This window comes from Cydia splendana, chromosome 13 (assembly GCF_910591565.1).
Source record: "Cydia splendana chromosome 13, ilCydSple1.2, whole genome shotgun sequence".
Classification (NCBI taxonomy): Eukaryota; Metazoa; Arthropoda; class Insecta; order Lepidoptera; family Tortricidae; genus Cydia; species Cydia splendana.
In genome coordinates, this window is record NC_085972.1 from 1,907,012 (window position 1) to 1,932,985 (window position 25,974).

Sequence of the window (25,974 nt, forward strand, 5' to 3'; positions counted from 1 at the left end):
GGATTATCCTGAGCTAGAGGCTCGCGATACAAATCTATTTTGCTCGAAGTGCAATATTAGTTTTTGTAAAACTAAATCTTCCGTGAAACGTCATTTTAACTCTGAAAGACACACTTCTCTCAAAAAAGATTTTAGGTTGGAACTGACAAAATTTCTAGTAAGCTGTAACATACCGTGGTCTCAAATAGAGAACCCTGTATTTAAAAATTTCATTGAAGATTGTGTATCTGGAAAATTTGAAAAAACTGTTCAGGTCCCTTCAGAATGTTTGCTGAGGCAGACTTGCGTGAATGAATTATACGACAAAGAGATGGATATAATTAGAGACGAATTAAAAGACGCGTATATATATGTAAGTGTTGATGAAACCACAGATGCTATAGGTCGTCAAATCGCTAACGTTATAGTAGGTGCTATGCTTGAAGATGATGTTGGAACTCCACACGTGCTGTCAAGCAAATGTTTAAATGAAACGAACAATATCAGTATAACTAATACTGTAAAAAATGCCCTGGATGATTTGTGGGGCCCTGGTCACAATAAGCATGACAAGTGTTGTTGTTATTGACTGATGGTGTGGGGTATATGTTGAAAGCTGGCAGAAATTTGAAAACACTTTTTCCGAACATTGTCCATGTTACATGTTTAGCCCATGCTCTTAACAGAGTTGCCGATCAAGTTCGTGTTCTTTTTCCAGAAGTTAACCTATTAATTTCAAATGTAAAGAAAGTATTTCGCAAATCTCCGAAAAGAGTAAAAGCATTAAGAGAAATGTTTAATGGAATTCCTTTGCCTCCAAACCCAACAATTATTCGCTGGGGAACATGGATCGAGGCTACCACTTACTACAACAAGTATTTTGATGAAATAAAAAGCGTTATAGACACATTTCGTAATTCAGACGCACAGTGCATCGTCAAAGCAAAAAAATCTTTACTCAGTGCAAAAGTTCGAAAAGATGTAAATTTCATAGCAAAGTATCTGCAAGTAATACCAGATGCTATAAATAAACTGCAGTGCCAAAATCTATCTCTTAGTGAAAGTTTGACCATAGTACAAAATACATACAAACATATATCCAAATTAATTTTGAATAAAGATGGAAAACAGATTTTAAAAAAGTTCAAAGTGGTTTTGCAGAAAAATGCCGGATATGAAGTTATGAAAAAAATGTGTGAACTGATATCGGAGAAGGAGATAGTACTAGATTCAACGATATATCGTTCTACATTTGATTACTTCCGTCGTTTTAAAAACGCACCCATTACAACAGTAGCAGTCGAAAGATCATTTAGCCAATTAAAATGGATATTTACTGCACGACGCCGCAGATTAAGAGTAGAAAACATAGAGAAAATTTATGTTGTATATTACGAAAATCACTTAAGATCAACAAAAATTAAATAATGTTGTACAAAATAAATCATGAATATTTATTTGATATGTCGATTCCGGGTCATTATTTACTAACAGAGTGTAAAGCAAGATTTATGAACATTATGCAACAAAAACTTCGTGCTATGTATGATGAACTTCTTGGAGGCTTATAATGTGTAGGCAGAAAGGTCTGTTTTTACTAAACGGGCAGTCTGTTTTACCACTTCTTTAATAAATTTATATTTGCTCCCGCGATAACGATGTATGGAAATTATACATAGTTAGTACATTAAATAGTACATTTTGATTCGCTTCATATCACTAGATATTACATATTGTTACTATGTCTAAGTACATCTGTTACAAGTTTTTTATATACACCAGAACTGCAGCCAAAAATATCCACCTGGTTAAAATGTGTGTTATAAGTGTGGACGAGCCTGCGAAGAGGAGCGCGCTCACCGGCGTGGGTGCGGCAGCGGCCGGTCACGAACAGCCGGTGCGGGCGCGTCTCTCGTTGTCTACTACAGTTGGGCACTTTATAACTGAGCTTATTATTAAGGGCAATACAATCATAGTGGCAATCAAATCATGCATACTTATTAGAATGTTTCTGACAATTAGCAAACGATACCATCGGAACAACGCTTTAACCATGTTTGTGTTTTATCTACATACTTTTAATAATTTCCTGTCAGTCATTCTTTAGTTAGAGTGATTTTTACTACCGATCAGAAACTACTTGTCAGAGAAAATGTCTTCTACACTGACAAAATATTTCTCTCCAGTTATCAATCACGAAGAAGAATTGTGTCTCTTGCAGATTTTTAAACCTCTCTACATTTTACTTTCTGCTCTCGGTTTATTTCCACAGTCCATACAATTTCCTGATGGAATACACAAAACTAACGTGGATATTAAAAACAGCTCAATCAATTCCGTCTGCACAATGTTTATGATTGTTGTAATTTACGTCTTTTTCTTTTTTCATTTACAAGAATTATACACGTCTAGTAAAGAGAACACTTTGACAGAAGGTACAATGACTCTGATAAACTACACCGTTGCCGTTATTATACAAGTATTATTTTGTACCGTTTCATTTTTTCGTGTAATATGCGACAGAAAAATGTACATCACTATTTTAAACGATATGGCAGACTGTTGGGAAAGAATGGCAATGGGTAAGAGAAGGCTAATTCTTGGACGATTGCGTGTGCAGGTGAACTGTGTGGTTCTACCCTCTGTATTACTGATTTTTCTACTCTTACTGATATCCTTAAACACCGGAATCAACTTTAATATCTGGAGAGCAATATTAATATCTCTTACGTATGATCTACCTGAGCTGATACAGTTTGGAATGCTTGCATTCTATTTCGTATTGGTTTTGATAATTGTGGCGCTGTTAAGAAATATTGAAGAGGAGTTAATATTAATTTTACATGATGTGTCAAAAAACAAACAGAATGATTTTTTTGAAGCTGATATCAGAATGGGTATGGGCGAGATAATGAAGGTGTATGTCAAGACGCTGGGGTTCAAGCGGCAGGTGAACGCAGCGTTCCGGACATCGATACTGGTAGTGCTCGTGTCAACCTTCCATCAGCTAGTTGGCTTGCCTCACACGATTTACCATGGTCTCGCCTTCCAGACTGATTTTTCCACCCACGACATTATTAACTGCAGCATCTGGGCGGTCAATCAGCTGCTCAAAATATATATTTTGGCGCGCTCTGGCGATCTGTTGACATCACAAGTAAGTGTATTGTTATAAATGTGATATATGCTTATAATATGCTTCGATCAACACCGGCTTCTGACACGTCGTGTGATATGTATTGAAAAAATTACATGGTTATTAAAAAAAACTTTTGTTTTTCAGGTTAATGAAATTGGCCGCACTATTCATAACATTCCAATAAGTGGTGATCCAGATTGGAAAGTTATTATAGAAGTAAGTTTTATAAATATTATTGTAACTTCTAAAACTTCTTAAACATGAGTATAGTTGTTTGAATCTTTTTTCAAAGGAATTCACATGCTCTAAGCTTATTATCAGCCTAAAAATAGGCTGGTATTTATTCAATTGTTCAATTTGTTAATGATGATGACGTAGTATAGCAGGTCTACTATTATTTTGATGTGACGAATTCGGGTGCAAATCCTGGTAAGGGCATTATTCTGTGTTATCACAAATGTTTGATCCGTCCAGACTATTGGGTCTGTGTAAATTGTCCTATTTTTTTAGTTATTCATTTAATCATTTAGTAAACACTATATCATTCCTTATTTAATCAGGTGCAGCATTTCTCATCATTGATGACTTATCATGATGCAAAAATGACTGTATATGGCCTTTTCCCATTGGATGCAACTCTTTTATTTAATGTAAGTTTCTGAATCTACGTATTATTCATTTTATGTTTGACTCTCTCTCTCTCTTCCTATGTACCTATCCTTCATGGTGTTGTGATCAGCTTTCCTAATTTTTCATCTCCACTTCGCTGTCTTCGAGATCGTCCGCGTCAGTATCTCGCCCGCGAGATAGACTACCCGTCTTTTCCCGTGTATTAATTAGAAAGGGACGAGTAGTCTATCCTGTCTATGCTAAGCCTACAAGTACCTCGTACACATGCATGTTTCTTTACACTACGTACCTACATCTTTCCACCTTGTTTTTCCTCTACCTCCCTCCTTTGGCCTGTGGATCTACTACCGGAAATATAAGTTGTAGGGATGGCCCTGCAACTTTTATTTGTGTCAAATATAGATTTGACGTGTTTAACAATATATTTTCTTTTTCAGATGGTTGCGTCTGCTGCGATGTATTTAGTGATTTTGGTGCAGTTTGACAAACCTGAATGAATTTTGGGAAAATTTAAATAGAAACAAAATTCATGAAGACATCCGAAAAATCAATTGAAGGGCATTAAACATAATTCACTGAAAGATTAATAACATTGTATATTTAATGATATAGCAATGTAGTTTTATTATAGAAATTAGAATAAATAATACCTGGTGGTGAAATGAGATTAAGAACTTAAACAGAATTTTTCATATATAGCTGGTCAAGCAGATCTTATCAGTAGAAAAAGGCGGCAAATTTGAAAAATGTAGGCGCGATGGGATATCGTCCCATAGAAAATTTGAATTTCGCGCCTTTTTTTACTGACAAGATTTGCTTGACCAGCTATAGTAGGTAGTCGTCTATTAACAAATAATCAACTATAATTAAATGCGTAATAATTTCTTGCTCAAGGAAGTGCCTAAAATATATTATGGTACGCTCATATATATTTGCAAACATGATGGCGTCAGATATTTTACACGCTTTTTACCACAGACCAGACATATTAGACTTTGAGCTGTTAAAGAACGTATCTTTGTCGATATTGTCGATTTATTTAATCGTATGGCGATATGGTCACATAGGCAAAAATTGTATACACAGTATTTTTATTTATAAGGCAACATCCAAGTTTTGCAACCACTGCACAGCATCGGGCGTCAAGTCTAGTAGATCATCCGGGCTACCCGAGTATGCGCGGAGTGGGCACCGCTGGATGATGTGCTCCATGGTCTGGTACTCGATGCCGCAGTCGCATAGCGCGGAGTCACTCCAACCCCACTTATGCCGGAAGAAGTTGCATCGTCCGTGCCCGGTTCTTAGGCGATTTAAGCGACACCATAGTTTCCTAGGAAGGTCGGTCCCCTTGTTCATGATAGTCGGGTCGATATTCACGGCCGGGGTACCGTCAGCTAGCCTCATCCAGTCTTGTTTCCAGAGCTGCTGTACGTTGAAGGAACTTTGTGTGAGTGTTTCAGCTGCTGCGTATGCCGGGCGACGGGACTTAAGTCTCGCCATAGGCGGGTTGGTAAACTCCTGATGCATTTGTTTGTAAATTAGTAAATTCCTTTTTATAAATAAATACGCTAAGATAATTTATTTATTTGTAATTTTACTCCTACGATTTAAAAAAGTACTTTTATTTACTTATTTTTACATAAATACAAGACGCGCTAGTAAAAAGTGGCAACATTGTCTTACTTTTTTTGGAATCTAATTATGATTTAGAGTATAGACTCCGAACAGAGGCCAGTCTATCTAGTCTATCAATCTTGTGACTCGGTCCAGACCCCAAAATAATCAACCGAGTATCAAAGATTTTACCTATTGCAGGAGACTGTACTTAATCCATTAAAATAATATTTCACGGTTTAAACTTAGTTCAACCTTCGATACTCGTAAACATGTTATGACTGTTCATTAGGTAACTAATACCAATACATAAAACACCCATTTTAATTATAAACCGACAGAATAATTAAAAATACATAAGCACAAGTTTCAGTCATTTACTTCAGTATCTCATCTTGCTGCACTATGCATGCTAGAAACATGTTTGCTACACTAAAAAAATATTTCTCTCCCGTTGTTAATCAAAATGAAGAACTAAGTTTTCTCCAGATTTTTAAACCTATCTACGTTTTACTTTCCACGCTCGGCTTATTTCCTCAAACCATACTATTTCCTAACGATGGACAAAACGCCATTTTTACTCTCAAAAACAGCGTGTATAATTGGTGTCATACCTTATTAATGATCATTTTCATTCACAGCTTTTATATTTTTCATTTACAAGAATTGCACATCTCTAGTCAAGACAACTCCATAACGCAAGGCAGTATGACTTTAACGAACTACATTATTGACCTATCGCTGCAAGTATTGTTCTGCACAGTCTCATATTTCCATGTGATTCGTGACAGAAATCTGTATATCAGGATGCTAAACGACATGGCAGGCTGCTGGGACAGGTTAGCAATGGGTGGAAGGAAACAGATTCTTGGACAATTACGTGTTCAGATGTGTGCTGTACTGAGCCCTGTGATTGTAATTATCCCTTTGCTATCAGCTATCACATACAGGGGACATCTTGGTATATGGAAGAAGATATTGTTTACCGTAACTTTTATTTTACCAGAGCTAATACAATTTATAATGATTTCATTTTATTTGGTAATGATTTTGATGATAGTAGCCCTTTTGAAAAACATTGAAGAGGAGATTAAAATCTTAGATCTGAGAAATAACATTTGCTATAATTCACTTGGAGCTAAATCGGAATTGGGCATATTCAAGATAAAAAATGTGTACGTGAAGACGCTAAAGATCAAGCGGCAGGTGAACGCAGCGTTTCTGGCACCGATCCTGGTGGCGTTGACAGTGTGCTTCCACGAGCTGATAGGCTTACCCCATATGATATACCACGGTACGGTCTATGTGCCGAACTTCTCTGTAAACAGCACTATCGGGCTCAGTCTATGGGTATTCACGCAGCTGCTAAAATTGTCTGCTTTCGCGTGTTCGGGAGCATTGTTGAAATCACAGGTATTTCTTGTATTTTGCAAAGATGGATATTTCTAGTTCTACATCAACTATCTGTCGCTGTAACTATGTGTTCTTGATTGTTTCAGGTAAATAAAATTGGCCGCACTATATATAATTTTCCGATAAGAAGAGATCAAGATTTAAAGGCGTATTTACTCGTAAGTGTTTTTTTTTTGTGGTAGTTATTTTCTGTAACTTGCCTAAAATTTGGTTTGTGATATCTAACCTTATAAAAGGGTTTTTCTAGGTAGATAATTCAAAATTTCGAGGACATCGATTGGTATCCAACTTTTTTTAGTGTTCCGTACAAAACTTTGTTCGCGGAACACTTATGGGATCACTTCGGTCTTGCAAATCAGTTAAATGCGTTTTTTTCCTTTTGAACTGCGTCACCAGCAGAAATGTGTGCCAGTGCTTTTAATAACTTCTCTTCTTTGGTTTTTCTAGGTACAACACTTTTCATCACTGATGTCTTATCAAAAAGCAGAAATTACTATCTACGGCTACTTTACACTGGATGGAACTCTCATATTTAATGTAAGTTCGGAACTACCCTAAACTACCATAGTCTGCACTAAAATATAATAAAACACACTATCGACTGACAAATCTTAAAACCTAAGCTATGAGGAGGAAAACTGTCATTTTATCCCGCCAGGCGGCACCTTCATTATTGTCGGCTGTCACTGTCAAATCACATATATATTTACAAATAAATTGTAAACATTCTCCTTTTTCTCCAAAATACTCCAATATTGTACGACAAATTGTGGAAATATAGGATCTTCCTTTTTTCCCAAGGACCCGATATGCATAAATCGGTGAGAAAAAGCTTTAGGTTCAAAAACTAAGGCAAATGACAAATATCGATTTTATAGGCTGCATTTTAGGGAGGTAAATATGTTGGAAAGAGTAAATACACAGGTAAGCTAAGTTTTAATGAATAGTACCTACATCATTTAGGGCATGGCTTGGTCACACATGCTATACTCCAGACGCATCACGACTTTGTGTAGGTACCTATCTGATAGTGTCGTAGGGCGGCGTATATGAAACGCCTCGCCTTCTTGTACATCCAGGTCAGGTATACACCAAAGCTTTGTTTTCGATCGAACACTTGTAATATAAAAGGAAAAACTGCACGTGAGCCTTCGAAAATTTGAATAAACAGTAAAATACACAAGATAACCTCAAATATATTAAGTGATTATCTTTGTATCAAATCAGCCTTTTTTCCACCAACTGTAGCAATTCTCCTTCGATGCTCGGTTTGTAGTTCCCGTACAGTCATAAATGAATACATTTTTCTTAATATATTTTTTTTTTAATTATCATTTATTCAAGGACCAACTGAGATCATTTTTGTTAGTACTTACGACTATGACTTATAAAATATTGTTAGTATTATGATCTATATTCTATACAATGTCAGAGATAAATAAATTAATTGAAATTAAAAAGACATGAAATTAAATCAAAATAAAATATAATAATAACGACTTGATAAAATATAATAAATCGCAACCATACACTTGTCACAAATTGTAAACAATGACGGATTGCTGGGGCGACATCTGTCCTAACCTTTCAGTGTGCCTCCTCATTGCAGACATACTGAAAGGATTGAGATTCTAGTGATGGGCAGATAATTCTAGTTTGCGCAATAAAGTTTAAATAAATAGATATATTATAAATTCATGTTGTTTTCAGATGGTGGCTTCAGCATTCATGTATTTAACCATTTTGGTGCAGTTTGACCAGATTTGACTTATTCTCTTAGATAGATGATCAGTTTATCTCTTCTCTTTGACATCCTTCTATCAATGCATTATTCAGAAAAACAAAACATTTTTAATGCAAGCTTTTATTGTCGACTACTCTTTTCTTTATAAAGTCATAAACTACTCGTAAAGCACTGTGATTATTGTGAACTACCTATATCTACCTAAACTATAATAGGTACAAACATTAGCATCTGGGTACTTACGATAATTTTAATAACCTGAATGAGTGTAGTGATTGACTGCCGTATGACATGCGATCTCAATTAAATTCGAGGAGGCGGATTTGATATTAATCTCCCACTCACAAATATACTTAGATGAGAGGGATGCATTGAGACGAATATGTAATCAATATTATATATTGTAATTTTAAATATACCTTCTGCTTTAAAAGTATGACGATTTAGGGGTTTAATTACTGCATACTTTGACTGCGCATGACTTATTACCCTTTAATAATAAAACGTGAATGATGAGTTTGATATAATTATAATGCACACCCCCACTTTGCGTTATTAGTATCTACTAGCCTAATGACCCCCTCTCGGCAGTAAATTGTCTGCCTTTGAATAGTTACACATTGCTAACTATTCAAGTAAAAGTTAAACAATGTTTAGTTCGCTGCGTCTGTACTTCTCCCCTATTGTGAAAAGAAACGAGGAATTACGCTTACTCCAGATCTTTAAACCTTTATATATTGTCCTCTCATTTCTCGGACTTATCCCGTGCTCAATAGAATTTCCACAAGGAAATGTAGACTGCGTTATTTTGCACAAGTCCGCTTTCAACCATTCATGTTGTGCTTTTTTAACGTTGCTTCTCGTGTATGTGTTTTTCGGACTCCACGTATATGAAGTGTTAACCTCACGCGAAGAGAATGCTCTAGCTGATGACCAAATGGCGAAAGCCAATTACATAATTGAATTGGTCACACAATTTACGTTCTGTAACGCTACGTATTTCTGCGCTTTCCGATACAAAGACATATATGTGTCCATTTTAAAAGAGATCACTCGGTCCTGGGACGACCTACCTTATGTCAATAGAGGGATCATTTTGGGACGTATTCGCGTAAGAGTCAACTGCGGAGTTATCGGCTCTATATGTCTAATCCTGCTCACACTTACGGCCGTTACGTACGCTGGCTCATCTAGCTTATGGAAAAGGATATTGATAACTATTTCTTTCAATTTACCAGAGATGATACAATTCATTTTGATTGCTTTCTATTATGTGCTTGTATTGATGGTAGAGGCAATATTGAAAAATATTGAGGATCACTGTAGGATGTTCATGAAAGCACGAAGAAGTATAAAGAACAGTAGTTCAAAAGTCGAGTTGGGACGGATTCCAATCACGTTGTCTCAAATGCAGTGCGTTTATGTGAATGCGCTGCGTGTCAAGAGACAGATCAATGCGGTTTTCCAAGCTCCCATTATGTTTTCCCTGTTGCAATGCTTTCACACGATGGTCAGTGAATCCTACGACATTTGCCAAGGACTCCTATATCAAGACAACTTTACAACTCACAACTTGATCGAATGCTCCTACTGGGTTTTGTTGCAACTGTTGAAGATTTATGCTCTGGCACGTTCAGGATCCTTATTAAAAGCAGAGGTACCTTAATTGGTTGAAGGATATAATTTTTTTTATAATCAGAAATGCCTACTGGACTAATCTACTGTTATTTTTCAGGCGCTCGCAATAGGACGAACAATACATAACATTCGAAGTGACGATGATGATATAAAACTGTTTATTGAGGTATGTACAGTCAGCAATAAGATAGGAAAGGTCAAAGCAACTAAATACAGGTTGGCTCAAAAAGAAATGGATTAACATTTTTTTGGAATATTTTTCTTACTTCCACGCCTTTTACTCTTCAAAATATTCTCCTATACCATAGAGATAAAAATATATAGAGTGCTCACTCCATACTTCAGTTTTAGTACGAAAAAGACTATTATTTTCGTAGTCGACATCTAGCATCGAGTAGCGGAATTATCAGTACTGCTACTTGACAATAGATGTAGCACCAACCGAAAAGCTCAATAATTTTCAGCTAATATTATAACCAGATTAACCGGAACTCTATTTTAAACGACTCCTGCTTTTAATATTAGTTGTAAATTGTTGTTCAATACAATTTTCGTGAGTCGAGACACTAGAGAATTCTAGTATCGAGTAGCGGTACTGATAATTCCGCTACTCGATGCTGGATGTCGACTGCGAGAATAATAGTCGTTTTGGTACCAAAACTGATGTATGGAGTGAGCACTCTATTCTTACTATATTTCTCTATGCCTATACATAAACGCAAATTTTTGATAATATTAACAGTAAGCCGCAGTATTTTTTTTACTGCGGCTTATTGTTAATATTTTAACAAAAGTTTGCGTCTTGTGTCTACGTTACAGTAATTTTGAAAATGACTAATGGCTAACTAGTAAGCCAGAAACACTTCATACTTTAGCAACAGTTACGCTACTTACTGCAACGATTATCATGCCATGGCATCTTGCTTACTGTTGCTACAATTAAATAGAAAGTGCTTCGAGTTAGTAGATAATAGCAATTTCCAAAATTAACTCGCTTTTGTAGTTATCCCAATGCTCCTTACATAGTAAAACTCGCATCTCCGTCAAATTTAATTGCATTAACTTTATATGTACTGTTAGGTATTAATTATGATCATCTTTATACTCGAATTCGACAGTACGCAACAGTAATTATTACCGTTCGTTTCGTTTTGTCCGCAGATTCAACATTTTTCAACGTTAATGACTTTTCAAGGCACTGAAATCACAATTTTCGGCTACTTTCCATTAGAAGCTCCACTCATGTTTAATGTAAGTTAAATATTTACACCACAACGGCAAGGTAGAATGGTAGACTAACTACATAAAACTAGACCACAAAAGTTTTAAAATGCACATTTCAAATTTGCAACCGCCAGGGCGTCCGCGGCGCGGCTAGCGGCCCGATTCGAACTTTAAGATGTGTCAAATATTACGTCTAGAAATGATATGGATTAGATACGACAGTGTCAAATGTGGCATTTAATATTTGACGTATCTTAAAGTTCGAATCGGGCCGTAGCTGGCGTGGGTGCACAGGGCGGGCGCACGCGGGTGCCATTGTAGGTAAAATCCGTCGCACGCGACTGCGCCAGTTAGCGTTGCTCATACTATTTTTCGTCCACCCGCTCATCCGTTCCGTGCAACCGCGCAAGCCAGCAGACTACCTCAGGATGAATCCGGACTTGACGGTTAGTCAACCCGGTTCCCCAGATTCTTGTTTCGTCGGATTCTCATATACTCGGATTGGGACGTCCTGTCACGTCCTAAAGTAAATCCGGCGAATCGGGAACTAACCGACTTGACTCGTAGGTATACGTACATACTTTATGATCTCCGCGACCTTTGTGGGATTATCTTAAATAAATTACCAATTGTTTTTTGTTTCAGGTTGTAGCAGCAGCTGCGATGTACTTGATAATACTCGTACAGTTCGCAAAGACTCGTTAGAGTCATGTTACACTAACATATTTTAAAAGACCTATACCTCAATAAAATTTATCATACCTACTTGTGTGAAACTTTTTAATGGCATTCGTGTTGGCCGGGTAAAACAACTCTTAAAATTTTAGGGTATTTAAATTCGTCAAACATTAATTATGTGGTAGTTATTTCCATAAAGTTATCTAAGGTAGGTAGAACGTGTCCTGTAAGGTGGTGGTACTAGTGCTCGACGCGGTCCCAGTACATGTCATCTTGAAACTTATATGAACGACCAACTACTAGGCACCGGAACAAAGGAAAACTCCAAACGGTTAGATTAGGAATGTTTATTCAAACTACTTGATTACATTCACTTGTTTAATACTCTAGACGCTTAAACTCAACATCCATTTACTTTATTACTCTAGACACTTAAACTCAACATTCGTTTACACATCAATTAATTAACTTAGCTAGCTAGCAAGCCTAGGCAACCTAGGCTACCCACAGCCGTGAGCACGTCACTCCGAATAAGCTACCTATTTCCACGAACGCTCCAAACAGAATGCCCGGTTTGATCCACTCCCGACCAAGACCCGTTGCCAATATGGCGGGAAAATAGAGCCTCGCGATTGGTGGACGACATCGCGTGATATCGATGACGTCAACCAATCGTTGAACGATATTATTCGCCCGCCAAGACATCAACCAATCACGTTATAGCGATGTTGCCAGAAATAAACCATAAATGTTACTAGTGTAAACCATAAATCATTAACTAAATACGACTATTGAAAATAAATAATTGGTCAAATTGATAAATATTAACGTTAAAAATAACGTAACCTAACAATCGGCTGTCCTGACATCGTGTGCGTCCCGCACACGACACCAGGTGGTAACCTAAGCAACCTAACAATCTGCTATCTTGACTATTTAAAACAAACTTATTCAACAAATTAGTCTTAATTATGCTTAACATTTTAATTATTCATTTATAACTTTTACATTACAATGCAAATGCAGACATTGATCTATCAAGTAATATTTAACATACATGTAAAATAATAATAGTTATTTTATTAGTAAATTTTAACACTAGTCTAGTTAACATTATAGTTAACCCAAATTAAATTTAATCATAAACTGCAAAATTTACGAAGCTATCATGTACCAAAATAAACTATAAGCTACATACATAATCCAAGTAATCAATCAATCAAATTTATTTCAGGCAAAAAAAAAATACCCATCCAAATTATTAAGATTAAAATATTATCATATAAAAATTTGAATTAAAAATAAACTTAAAAACATGTCAACAAAAATTACAATAAACAAAAATTACATTAAAATTAAATTAAAATCTACATATATATTTACATTAAATTATACACTATGCCTCTGGATCCCATATGTAGGTTATTCCAGTGCCTCCAGAGTGTACCAGCAGTATCTCCAGGAATGAGCTGAAGCCGACTGTTGGAACTGTCACGTACTCGGCGCATGAGGGAGGCAGTGCGTTTACGGATTATCGGAATAAGTATAAGATTTTAATTTAAATAACAAATTCTATGAACAATCGATTGAATATCGAATCTAGTGAACCCAAACGATCGATTGATTGGGCCATGGGAACATCAAAATGAAGTCACGACCGATCGATTATGCCGTGAAATACATTATTTACATCAAACGAGTATTCTGAACGATCGATTAATCAGAATACCTACATCCCCTGAACGATCGATTAATCAGGGTTCCCTAACCTCCTGAACGATCGATGCCTTTCAGGTTGCCTATCGACGCCCGTCCGAGCCGATCGATTAATGCTCGTAATGGCAGTCGAAGGACTTTATTCGACACTTATTGCACCAAGCCGCGAACCGATCGATTCTCGCGTACTTGATCTGTAACAACGAAAAAAAACATTCTGTAGCAAATCAATCTGGATAAAATATCCTAACAAATATGATATCCATAATAATATCCATGTTCTAACTCGAATCGTTTCCATCATCGCTCTCAAAATCATCATTAGGCTCTTTTTCATTAACTTCTAGAGCGGTCACGTCTATCCACGGCTTCATGCGGTCAGCAGCTACGGTCGTTGACCGCCTATTTTCTGTATCAACTAATCCAGGTATTGGAGCTACAACATAGCGGTCATTGCCTAAGACCTTACTCACGCGGTATGGCCCTATAAAAGAAGGCATTAATTTCTTGCTCTGTCCGTTATTATTGAAACAAGTTTTTGTTATTTTAACGATTCTTTATATATACGTGAAGGTGTCCTTCCCAAATCATAACTCTCTTTTGTTTAGCCTGCTCCTGATCTATCCTAGCCTTAACACTGTCACGTATTTCACACAAATCAACATTTTCACGGCTATCGAAAACGACGTCATTGAGCATGGGGTTAATTTCGCTATTCATAAGAGTTCCAAACATCACATCCGACGGCTTCCTACCTATAGTTTTCTGAATGGTGTTATTCAGACCCCATTGAATGCGTCCCAAATGCGTATCCCAACTTTTCTCGCCATGTTTAACGCTTAGTGCCTTGAGAGAGTCTAAAACTGTGCGGTTATACCGCTCAACTTGGCCATTAGACCTGGGGCTAGCGACCGCATTTAAAACATGTTTTATTCCTTTATCTAAGCAAAACCGTTTGAACGTGTGCGAGGTAAAACAACTACCTCTGTCACTAACGAGCCGGTCAGGGTTTCTAAATATGCTAAAAATGTCTTCTATAGTAAAATTTTTTTAAGGTTGCAATAGCGGTCATTGACTTGACCTTTATCCCGAAATCGTAATTTTCTAGCGATAAATCATCTATCTATACAAAACTGTCGCAAAAAATTCATCGCTTGTGTATCATAATACAGGGTAGGATGGAGCCAAGAGCTCATTAGGTGCGTACGGGTGTCATTGCAAGTGTTAATTTAATGATAATATGTCATTTTTACATCCAAAAATAAATCTTAAATACGTTTTAGTCTGTTTGTTTATTTCTATATGGAGATGAAGTAATTTTTAACAATAAAAACATCAACTGAGCACTAACACCGCCGGCAGTACCCGCTAACTACTCAGCTACCCGCGGCCGGCGATACCACAGCCTTACAATTTATGAGTGTCGAGAGTCAGGGGTGGGGCACACTCGGTTATTTTTCTCTGTCTGTATCGGTATAGGTACTTCGGAACCTAACTAGTGGGTGCTAGTGGTCCTTGGAGGATGTCTCACTTTTTTGTCTGGTCGCGAAAGTGTTAATCAATAAATGTTATAACTGCCTATACCTACACGGAAATGTAAAAATTGTTTGCTTACTTTTATTTGAATACCTAAACATATAGAGTATGGTTACGTTTTACTTTCTTATGTTCGATAGCTAAACAATAAAAAATATAAATATTTTTCAAATACTTACCTTAATTCCTTTTTTCTGTTCTATATATGAAAGTGTACTAATAAAATCACAACTCTATTATTTTAGGTTTTGCGATTTCTGCTCCCTGTACTATGAAACACAAGGGATGACATTTTTGCGACAGTTTTGTATAGATAGATTATTTATCGCTAGAAAATTACGATTTCGGGATAAAGGTCAAGTCAATGACCGCTATTGCAACCTTAAAAAATTTTTACTATAGAACCTTAATCGCATTTTGGGCATTTGTGTTTCTGACAGGTCTGAGAAAACAGAACTTGGTAAAACTATCAACAACCACCAACAAATGAGTAAAACCCCTTAACGACTTTACAAAGGGTCCAAGGTGATCCACATGAAGGGTGTGAAAGGGGATCTCTACCTTTGCAATAGGGTGCAGTAACCCAGTAAATTGTTCTTTGCTTACGCATATTCAATACAGGCACCCACGTATTTATTGACGAACCTGGACATTTTGGGGAACCAATAGTTACTTTTGATTCGTTCTAAGGTCTTCTCAATCCCAAAAAGTCCAATTTCGTCGTGATCGAGTTTACACACCAGCCACCTTGCGCCCCTCGGTAGCGCCCACCTGATCTTGTCCTTATCCCCGTCCAAATAGCGAAACAAGTAATTATCTTTAAGGACAAAATTCTGTTTGATATATTCTAATCCCTTTTCGTCTAGATCACTTTTCAGAATGTCAATTATTCTGCTCCACTCAGAATCGCCTATCTGCAGCGTGTGAAGCCAATCTTCGCTACGAATACCCATTAACACCGGAAACTGATCCTCGAGACATTCTGACGGCTCAACCGGATTTCGAGATAACGCGTCAACGTGACTCATTTTTACTCCAGCCCTATACTCGACAGTACAATGAAATTCCTGAAGGGTTAGCCACCAGCGTGCTATCCTTGGTATCAGATCACGCTTTGAAAATGTGGAGCGCAATGCACTGCAGTCGGTTATAATATTAAATTCCTTCCCAAGTAAATAGACTATAAACTTACGAAGGGAACACACTACCCCTAGTGTTTCCAACTCGTAAGAGTGGAAGTTTTTCTCCTCGGGAGACGTTTGCCGACTAAAATGCCACTGGGTGAAAGTTCTCATTACCTTGTGTTCGTTGCAGAAGGATCGTAAATAGCAAGAACCAGCCTATTAACCAAAATCGACTTTAGACTCAAATGCTCGTTCCTGTTCGTCACTCCACTGCCAGACGGCGTCCTTTTTCAATAGCTTGCTAAGAGGGGACGAAATTTGACCAAAATTCTCTATAAATTTGCGAAAGTAACTGCCTAGGCCTAGGAACAGTCTCACATTATGAACATTCTGGGGACGAGGGAAATTGACTACGGTCAAAATCTTCTTTTCACCGGGCCGAATACCACTAGCGCTAATTTCGTAGCTAAGATAATCAACCTTGTCACACAAAAACTCGTATTTCGACAGATTCAATGTCAGATTCGCCTGTTCAAACATTTGCAGCACCTCTTCAAGGCGTTCTAGACACTGAGCAAAGTCCTTTCCAAAAATGAGTACATCATCAATGTACGCGGTCGCCTTACTAAATCGCGCCGGACCAAGTATCGTGTTTATCATTCGTTGAAAAACTGCGGGAGCATTCGCTAGGCCGAACAGCATACGATTGAATTCGTATTGGCCGTCCGGCGTAACGAATGACGTCAGATGTTTGCTCTGCTCAGAGATCGGCACCTGGTAATAGCCAGACGCGAGATCAAGAATTATGAAACAAGATTGACCCGCGAGACGCGCTATTTCATCCTCAATAATGGGCATTGCGTACCGCTCTTTATTGGTTACTGAATTAAGCATACGGTAGTCAACGCACAACCTTGAGGAACCATCCTTTTTACGCACAAGTAGAATAGGACTCGCGTAATCTGAAGTCGATTCTCGAATCACACAGGCGTCTAACATATCTCCAATCATCGACCGCACTTTCTCCCGTTCGTGGTGTGACTACCTGTATGGACGATAAACGACTGGACGCTGACTATTAAGTTCTATACTCATTTCAGTGATGCCTGTACAGCCTAGGTCTCTCAAGGAAGTAGCAAAACAATGCTGATATTTCGCCAACAGCTCCATCAGGTTCCGTCTTACGTCAGCTGGTACACCTCTGCCCACATTCACCTGACTTTCATCTAGCGCCTGCCGAATATGAGTCTCACCCTGCGGAACATCCACTACCCGCTTCACAACGTTGACAATTTCTGCACGACAGAAGATAAGCTTAGCCGGGATGCGACAAGATTCTGAACATGGCACGACAAGTACATTAATGTGTCCATTTACCGCTCGACGAAAACCCGCCGCTAATGAAATACTGCTCGTTCGGCTTTCCTGCTACACAATTTTTCAAAAGAACCTCGCCGTTGAAAGCCGGCTTAGCTTGTGCCATGACAGAAGCAGTTCCATAAATTTCAATTGTCCTAGCTGGGTAAAACATGAACAAGGCATAGCTATTATCAACAAGCTCTGAAGTAGGCAGCTCCTTCCCTACATCAAAGAATTGCAATTTATTACTACCAATACATGCGCCTGTTCTGTGAACGACTGTCCCACAAGAACAGGGACCTCTAGCCAATGATCACTCACAACCTTGAAAGGTACCTTAGCTTCTACCCCATCGACGTTCATCTCGAGACTTAGATTCCCTAGCGATTGGACTAAACCATTACCAAATCCCTTCAAGATCTGAGGAATATTATGTGACAGACCTAATCTACTAGCAGTTGTTTCCCTTATGAGCATAGCGTCGCTTCCGAAATCTATGAACGCCCTCAACTCAGCACTGTCGACTTGATATCTTTATAATATTTAGAGCCTGGAGAGTCCACCATGTCTACGCTGTCCTTAATTCGCATAGTTTTCTGCACTGTACCGCTAGTATTTGCTTGCACTTTGTCATCTGACTTAGAGAAACATTTCTCCACAGTGTGGCCGATTTTATTACATCGCGCACATTTAAGCAGCGGCTTAGGGCAGTGCAGGAAACTATGACCCCTTTCTTTGCAGTTGTAACACCCTGTACCGTTGGTTGATCTATTGCTATCTATCAGATTTAGGCTTTGCTGTGTTTTGACTGACTGATGTAACATCCTATGTATACCCCATCTTTCGCAAATAAATAACTTATGACGTATCGAAATTCCTATTCCTAACATTCGATCGATCAGATTGGTTGGTTTGATTATAATCCCTATTACTGATCAAATACTGTAAGAGCTGGTCGGGATGGGTACAACGTAGTGCCAAAGCCCCGGATTTAAGTGTCTTGTCCGTAATACCATGTATTATGCACTCAGCTGCGCGGGCATCTACTATCTCGCATCGATTCACGAGACTCAACTTCTCATAATAGTACACCTCTATGGACTCATTGTACCTACTCTTCCTCCTAATCATATCCTCCAAGGTCTGGCCATAGTTTTGTTCACATGGAAAAACACTCAACTTATCTTGCCACTCGGCCCATGTAAACAAAATACTATTCAGACTCTCATACCATGTTTTGGCCAAACCTTGAAGTTTCTGCATAGCAAAATGCGTAGTTGTTCTTTCATCCCACCCGTACACCGAGGCGCACTCGTTCACCTTCTTCAACCATATATCCATCCTCTGATTTTTTGATGAAGGATCAAAATTTGGCAATATATTCTTATGATCGATTTTCTGTAATGGTTGGGGTGCGCCTTGGTTCACGGGCAACGATGCTAGACAGTCTCGCAGATTTTTAAATATATCGAGTAAATAATTCTTTGAAAAGGAAGGGCTACGTGACCTGTTAATCCGTTCTTCGGTGTCAGGCTGTCGTGATCCGCGCTCAGCTCGACGCTCCTCATCCTGGCCCCTCGCTGACACGGGGATGCTTCGATGACGGCTGGCCGCTTGAGGTGAGCTGGCGCGCCGCGATGATTCACGTAGGTCTTCGGCAGCACGTACGCGGTTGCGCTCACGCCGTACTTCTTCCTCCAGCATCCGTAGTCGCTAGCGTCCCAGATCCACGTCCCGATCCGGCCGGTGTCGACTGTTGCTTCGGCTTTGCAGGAGACTACGGCTCCGGCTCGCGTTCGAGTGTGCATCTCTTCGTCTCGGAGTCACGAGCCTTCGTCGGTCTGGCGGCTCTGACATAGTCTGAAATCTCACGTCAGAGGATTTTAGAATCTTATAGCTAGACATAAGGAAGCAAACTACTAAGTTTAAGGTAAAAGATCCCATTAATCAAGGAAACGAATGATTCAAGCAATAACGGTTCATATAAATAAATCTCACAAGACTTACTTGAAATATCATTACGTTACACAAGTTCTTTGCTCCAACAATGCTATTAAATATAGAAAGGCGTTAACGTTCACTGGATTACAATTTAATCTATTCCATTGTTGTCCGGGATTCGAACCCGATTGATGTATTAACTACTGTAACTTCAGCTATATAAATAAGGTATAGTATCACTAGGCTTAATTTCAATCGATAAAATAAGTAATCGAACGAAAATACTACCCACAATCTATCGTAAAATGATATGAACACTAAATAGCATTAACAAAGAAATCGTTTGTTAAATTTAAACTGTTAACGGTATATTATAGCAATAACCACAGTTGAGATTTTAAAATAACATCACTAGGTAATACTTAAACTTTGTCGTTAACTTTTAAATAAATAACGTTCACTTGAAATCACTTCGCACAAAAATAGCTTACTATTGGGGCGTGTACTTACGTTTTAACTGTTCATCCCACTTCTGAAATATGAACGACCAACTACTAGGCACCGGAACAAAGGAAAACTCCAAACGGTTAGATTAGGAATGTTTATTCAAACTACTTGATTACATTCACTTGTTTAATACTCTAGACGCTTAAACTCAACATCCATTTACTTTATTACTCTAGACACTTAAACTCAACATTCGTTTACACATCAATTAATTAACTTAGCTAGCTAGCAAGCCTAGGCAACCTAGGCTACCCACAGCCGTGAGCACGTCACTCCGAATAAGCTACCTATTTCCACGAACGCTCCAAACAGAATGCCCGGTTTGATCCACTCCCGACCAAGACCCGTTGCCAATATGGCGGGAAAATAGAGCCTCGCGATTGGTGGACGACATCGCGTGATATCGATGACGTCAACCAATCGTTGAACGATATTATTCGCCCGCCAAGACATCAACCAATCACGTTATAGCGATGTTGCCAGAAATAAACCATAAATGTTACTAGTGTAAACCATAAATCATTAACTAAATACGACTATTGAAAATAAATAATTGGTCAAATTGATAAATATTAACGTTAAAAATAACGTAACCTAACACTTAAGTCATTGTCAATAGAGGTGACAGCAGGGTGTCATCTATTGGGCATTAGTATGTCGAGCACTAGTACCACCACCTTAATGAGTCCTACTATTTTCTGTAGTTGGTGTCAGTGTTTAAAAAACACCCACTTTACTATTATATTCCTAATAAGTAATTAAAGCAACAATATATGTATATTTTGAACAAGTTAATAAAAGTTATATTTCTTTTTTGGATTTTCAGTTCTTTGAGTACCTAACAGTTATACCGGGTGTGGCCTGTAGCATGAGCAAATAATTAAAACATAGATTGTACTCCTCAAACGGTGACACTTTTGTTCAACAACCTTTAAAAATTATGAAGTATTTAGACTCCCTATTTTTCATACAAAATAAATATTATTTTCAATGGACGCCATTGCCACGCCATATCATTGTGATTGACGTTGCTTGTCACGCCTTAAACATAACAAAATTTGCAATACATTGCGTCTTAGAATAAACTTTAAAGTGTATTAAAAATCAAACCACAAGTTATTTTTAAAAGTTGCTGAACAAATGTTGGTCAGTATGAGGAGTACAGCCTACAGTTTAATTTTTTGCTCATATTACAGGCCACACCCGGTATAAGTACAGACAAAGAGAATAGATAGAGGGGTCCTGTCTTAGTAAATTTTGTAGTCACAGTAAATTTACTGCCATCTATCTACACACGATTAAAAGTCAAAATGAAAACGTATAAAAGTATCGAAAAAATGTATATATATGGATAAATGATTTTATTATTTTTATATCATTTTGACCCATGTTCATTCACTGATACCTATGTGTTAAAATTGTTAAATATAAAACGGGTTCGTCAACGCCATCTAGCCGACCATAGGCCAAAGGTGTGTACGCCATCTATCCGAGAATTACTAAGCTTTTTCTTGATTTCCGTGGCACGTTTTTTTCTTAGACTTTATTCATCTTATGTACAGGTATTTACTTTGTTGGAGGTAGCCATGTACAAATCTACACATTGCCATTGGTTCGACATGGTGGCTCGGCATCTTGGGAATTAGGTATAGTCGGCATTGGTTGTAAGCCATTTTGTATTTCATTTTTAAGATATGAATATTATGATTATGAAACGTTACGAAGGCACATACTTGTAGTAATTGAATATAAATCACAAAAGTTTATTTTTTTCAATCAATTTATTTACATACAATATATATACAGTGGTACTACTAAACGAAATTAATAACTAGCTTAAATCTAAAATAGGCCCTTGAGGCATTGTACCAAGGATGCTGGCGGCATTTCCTCGCTGTATCGCAATGCTGATACGTTGTGCGAGGTAGCCGCCAGCTCTTCGGTCACCAGTTACGTCAACCAGACGCTTCGCGATTTCTGCGAACAACAACAACAACAACAACAAAAGTTTATTAACTTCATTGCATTGGATTCATGTTATTTAAATAACTTAAAAAAACCCTTATTACAGAACATGACCAACGCCATCATTATGATCCTTTACCGTACGTAGACATCATTGGGGTCCGTCAAACTGTACCATTATTACTAAATACATGACAGCAGACGCGACAATCTGTAAACAAAATAATAAATAAATGAAAAAAAAATCTATGTTAGGAAAAAAAATATTTAAAAAAAACCTCCTACGCAGTATGCCAAAAAAATAAATTACTATTTGATAACACACGCAGTGCAAGTGTTATTTTAACATCAAACTTTTATGAAATTATGTATGGCGTATAAATAACACTTGCACTGCGAGAGATTTTCTTTTTATATTTACAGGGGGAAAAAAATATGTAGTAAGTAGGTAATCAAACAACAGGTTTAACTATCTTTTCTCGATTTTTACTTACGTTAAAGAAGAGGGTCGCATCCAATGAAAAATACCCGTAGATAGTGAGTGTCGCCTCATGATAAGTCATCAATGTTGAAAAATGTTGTATCTGGTGTAACAGACAAAAAAGTACATATAACTACTACTATTACTACTTATTTAGGTAGTACAGTCACCTGCAATTATATGTTACACAACGAAGGCCGCCAAAATATCTGACACGATCTTATTTGTAGTGTCATAAGAGCGTGTCACATATTTTTGCGGCCTTCGAAGAGTAACATATTATTGCAGGTGACTGAACTAAAGCGTCAGTAGGTATACCAGACGGCCACCATCTTAGAATTTCGAATGTTCAGATATCAATATTAAAACATGAATTACTTTTTACACTTTTGACTACAGATTTATAATCAGGCACCTTAACAATTTTTGGGGTTCCGTACCCAAAGGGTAAAACGGGACCCTATTACTAAGACTTCACTGTCCGTCCGTCCGTCCGTCCGTCCGTCCGTCCGTCTGTCACCAGGCTGTATCTCACGAACCGTGATAGCTAGACAGTTGAAATTTTCACAGATGATGTATTTCTGTTGCCGCTATAACAACAAATACTAAAAACAGAATAAAATAAAGATTTAAATGGGGCTCCCATACAACAAACGTGATTTTTGACCAAAGTTAAGCAACGTCGGGAGTGGTCAGTACTTGGATGGGTGACCGTTTTTTGTTTGCTTTTTTTTTTCTTTTTTTTTTTTGCATTATGGTACGGAACCCTTCGTGCGCGAGTCCGACTCGCACTTGCCCGGTTTTTAATACGGTTCGACGATAAGTAAAGGAATTTTAAATTATAAATGACCGGCGTTATTTACAAATTTGATCACGTCACGTTTTTCAATTTGAGGAACGGACCAAAAATTAAAGATTATATTTTCATATAAAAATTAATGGATTTTCCATCCTTGGCAGCCACTTTTCTACAATTAAGTAAGTAAAATACATACAACTAACTGTAATGCATTAGCCCAAGCCCCGCCCGACAATTGCCACCTGACATTGACGATTCATCGTATATTGCTGATCCAAGAAGTAAATATTGATTTTGCCGACACCAAGGTATGTTCAGTCACCTGCAATAATTATATTAATTACTCTTCGAAGGCCGCAAAAATATGTGACACGCTCTTATAGCTCTACAAATAAGATCCTGTCAGATATTTTTGCGGCCTTCATTGTGTAACACATTGTTGCAGGTGACTGTACAGGAAATTGTCAGAGTCAGGTGTCAATTGTCAAGTTGGTGAGGCGCCTGGAAGTTTAGCTACCTAACGATTTATTAAACACCCTAACCTACACTCTCGAAAATCAATACTAGGAAAGTATTCTACAAGAATATTAAATCTTACTATTAAATATCCTTCCAAATCATGATGTCCGCTTGGTAAATTATGAATAATGCGGCCAATTCTATTCACCTGTAAAAATATTAGTATTAATATTAAAATATTTACCTAAATATATAGCAAATATAATATCTGTACCTAGTCATATCTTGCGCTGTATCTTGCACAACAAAGCACCCAAAATTTAAAGAAAACCCAAAAATGGTAACAATGCTAAGTAACTATTGAGATAAAGCAGACGTTAATGCAATTTATGGCAGTGGCCTTACAACTGTCCGAAAACTATAGGCGTGTCCAGATTAGTCAATTTTTCGCCAATCTGATTCAATTGCCCGATCGAATCAGGAGGTGCTGACGCAAATATCAATTTGGCTCGCCGAATTCAACCGCCAATAATGACCGATATTACCGATAAAATGAGGTGCGGACGCAATTTGTGAGGCCAGTATTTTCGTTCTGGGGCATTTTTTCAATTTAGAGGGCTCTAATATATCACCATAAATCTAAAATTGGAGATTGACGCCAATTTCATTTCTGATCAAATCGACCGATTTGATCAGTCCCGTCTGGGTACCACTTATCGCTAATAGAGAGGGCTTTACAGAGAACCGCCTGATCCGATGTCGATATAGTTTGTATTAGTATGCACAAACACATAAACAAACAGCCTCCCATCCTGACTTAAATGCATATTTACCATCTCCGTTCCATCGGGGGTAAAAATATCTGACTCGAATCTTATTTGTAGAGTCAGCAGTGCGTCTCTATCACTACACCTTATAAAACAAAGTCCCCCGCCGCGACTGTCTGTTTGTGTGTCTGTATGTTTGTTCGCGATAAACTCAAAAACTCCTGAACGGATTTACATGCGGTTTTCACCTATCAATAGAGTGATTCTTGAGGAAGGTTTAGGTGTACAACTTGTTAAAGTTTTGTGTAGCTCGTGCGAAGCCGGGGCGGGTCACTAGTATTAATATATACTCGTACACTTCGATGTGCAAGATGTTGCAGATAAATATTCATTTTATATATTATTATTGATCAAATATACACACAGCATTACAGTAAAACCAAGGCACTGTGAAACTACAAAATAAAAGCAAATATAAAAATAAATGTGGGTACCTACCTACTTATCACTACCTAGTCAACCTACACCTTATAAAACAAAGTCCCCCGCCGCGTCGGTCTGTTTGTGTGCTTGTATGTTTGTTCCCGATAAACTCATAAACTTCTGAACGGATGCGGTTTTCACCTATCAATAGAAAACTCTCTACCTGATAATTAAAAGCCTGAGAATTACCTGATATGAAATTTGTATTAGTTTGCGTTAATTATTCTATAATAAATTAAAATAAATGCAGTAAAGACATTTGTTAAATTGAATTATTATGATAACCGGATGTGCAGGAAACACCTTACTTGTTATTCCCACCAAGAAGTAGTGGAAGGGGTAAAGTCTAATCTAATATAAGCGGGTGTCTGACAGTTGTGGACTTCTTCTCAGTTGGAGAGCTACGACGACGAACGAAGTTAAGTGTCAATTTAATTTAATTGTGATTTTATGACTTGTTATAAATTTCTGTATGTTATCTTTGTGTTATAGTCTGATGGTATGTACGTTACAATCTTTAATGTGAATATAACCCTTTGATGAGTTTTTAATAGTAGCTATGTAACGTATATTCCAACTGATTACGGTGTAATACATCATGTGGCTTATTGCTAGATCTTCATTACTATTTTAAATTATGTCAAGTGTGTACGTTAAGGTAGCCAGTACTAACTATAAGCCACCAATATTAATATTAATGTAAATTATGTGATAATAAAGCCGATTAATTGTTCAGTAAATCTACAATATACTTTTACTTACAATCTGCTTATAAAAA

General features: G+C 37.6%; 3 protein-coding genes across 3 annotated transcripts; all 3 read left to right on the forward strand.

The window, feature by feature from the left end:
• The first annotated feature begins 2,080 nt into the window (after positions 1-2,080).
• Positions 2,081-4,287, forward strand: LOC134796532 (gustatory receptor 68a-like). Its single transcript, XM_063768717.1, has 4 exons — positions 2,081-3,136; positions 3,263-3,334; positions 3,679-3,768; positions 4,186-4,287. The coding sequence occupies exons 1-4, from the start codon at positions 2,132-2,134 to the stop codon at positions 4,243-4,245; spliced, it is 1,227 nt and encodes a 408-aa protein (XP_063624787.1). The 5' UTR covers positions 2,081-2,131; the 3' UTR covers positions 4,246-4,287.
• A 1,334-nt stretch (positions 4,288-5,621) lies between these two features.
• LOC134796533 (gustatory receptor 68a-like) lies at positions 5,622-8,582 on the forward strand. The gene is made up of 4 exons (XM_063768718.1): positions 5,622-6,775; positions 6,862-6,933; positions 7,223-7,312; positions 8,486-8,582. The coding sequence occupies exons 1-4, from the start codon at positions 5,768-5,770 to the stop codon at positions 8,540-8,542; spliced, it is 1,227 nt and encodes a 408-aa protein (XP_063624788.1). The 5' UTR covers positions 5,622-5,767; the 3' UTR covers positions 8,543-8,582.
• Positions 8,583-9,106: 524 nt separating this feature from the next.
• LOC134796441 (uncharacterized) lies at positions 9,107-12,086 on the forward strand. The gene is made up of 5 exons (XM_063768635.1): positions 9,107-10,176; positions 10,255-10,323; positions 11,319-11,408; positions 11,642-11,827; positions 12,027-12,086. The coding sequence occupies exons 1-5, from the start codon at positions 9,169-9,171 to the stop codon at positions 12,084-12,086; spliced, it is 1,413 nt and encodes a 470-aa protein (XP_063624705.1). The 5' UTR covers positions 9,107-9,168.
• The last annotated feature ends 13,888 nt before the right edge of the window (positions 12,087-25,974 follow it).

Coding starts and splice junctions, on each gene's coding strand:
- LOC134796532 (XM_063768717.1), top strand. CDS start 2,132: ATGTCTTCTACACTGACAAAATATTTCTCTCCAGTTATCAATCACGAA. Junction 3,335..3,678: donor ATTGGAAAGTTATTATAGAA/GTAAGTTTTATA, acceptor TTATTTAATCAG/GTGCAGCATTTCTCATCATT. Junction 3,769..4,185: donor ATGCAACTCTTTTATTTAAT/GTAAGTTTCTGA, acceptor TTTCTTTTTCAG/ATGGTTGCGTCTGCTGCGAT.
- LOC134796533 (XM_063768718.1), top strand. CDS start 5,768: ATGCATGCTAGAAACATGTTTGCTACACTAAAAAAATATTTCTCTCCC. Junction 6,776..6,861: donor GAGCATTGTTGAAATCACAG/GTATTTCTTGTA, acceptor TGATTGTTTCAG/GTAAATAAAATTGGCCGCAC. Junction 7,313..8,485: donor ATGGAACTCTCATATTTAAT/GTAAGTTCGGAA, acceptor TGTTGTTTTCAG/ATGGTGGCTTCAGCATTCAT.
- LOC134796441 (XM_063768635.1), top strand. CDS start 9,169: ATGTTTAGTTCGCTGCGTCTGTACTTCTCCCCTATTGTGAAAAGAAAC. Junction 10,324..11,318: donor ATATAAAACTGTTTATTGAG/GTATGTACAGTC, acceptor TTTTGTCCGCAG/ATTCAACATTTTTCAACGTT. Junction 11,828..12,026: donor GGATGAATCCGGACTTGACG/GTTAGTCAACCC, acceptor TTTTTGTTTCAG/GTTGTAGCAGCAGCTGCGAT.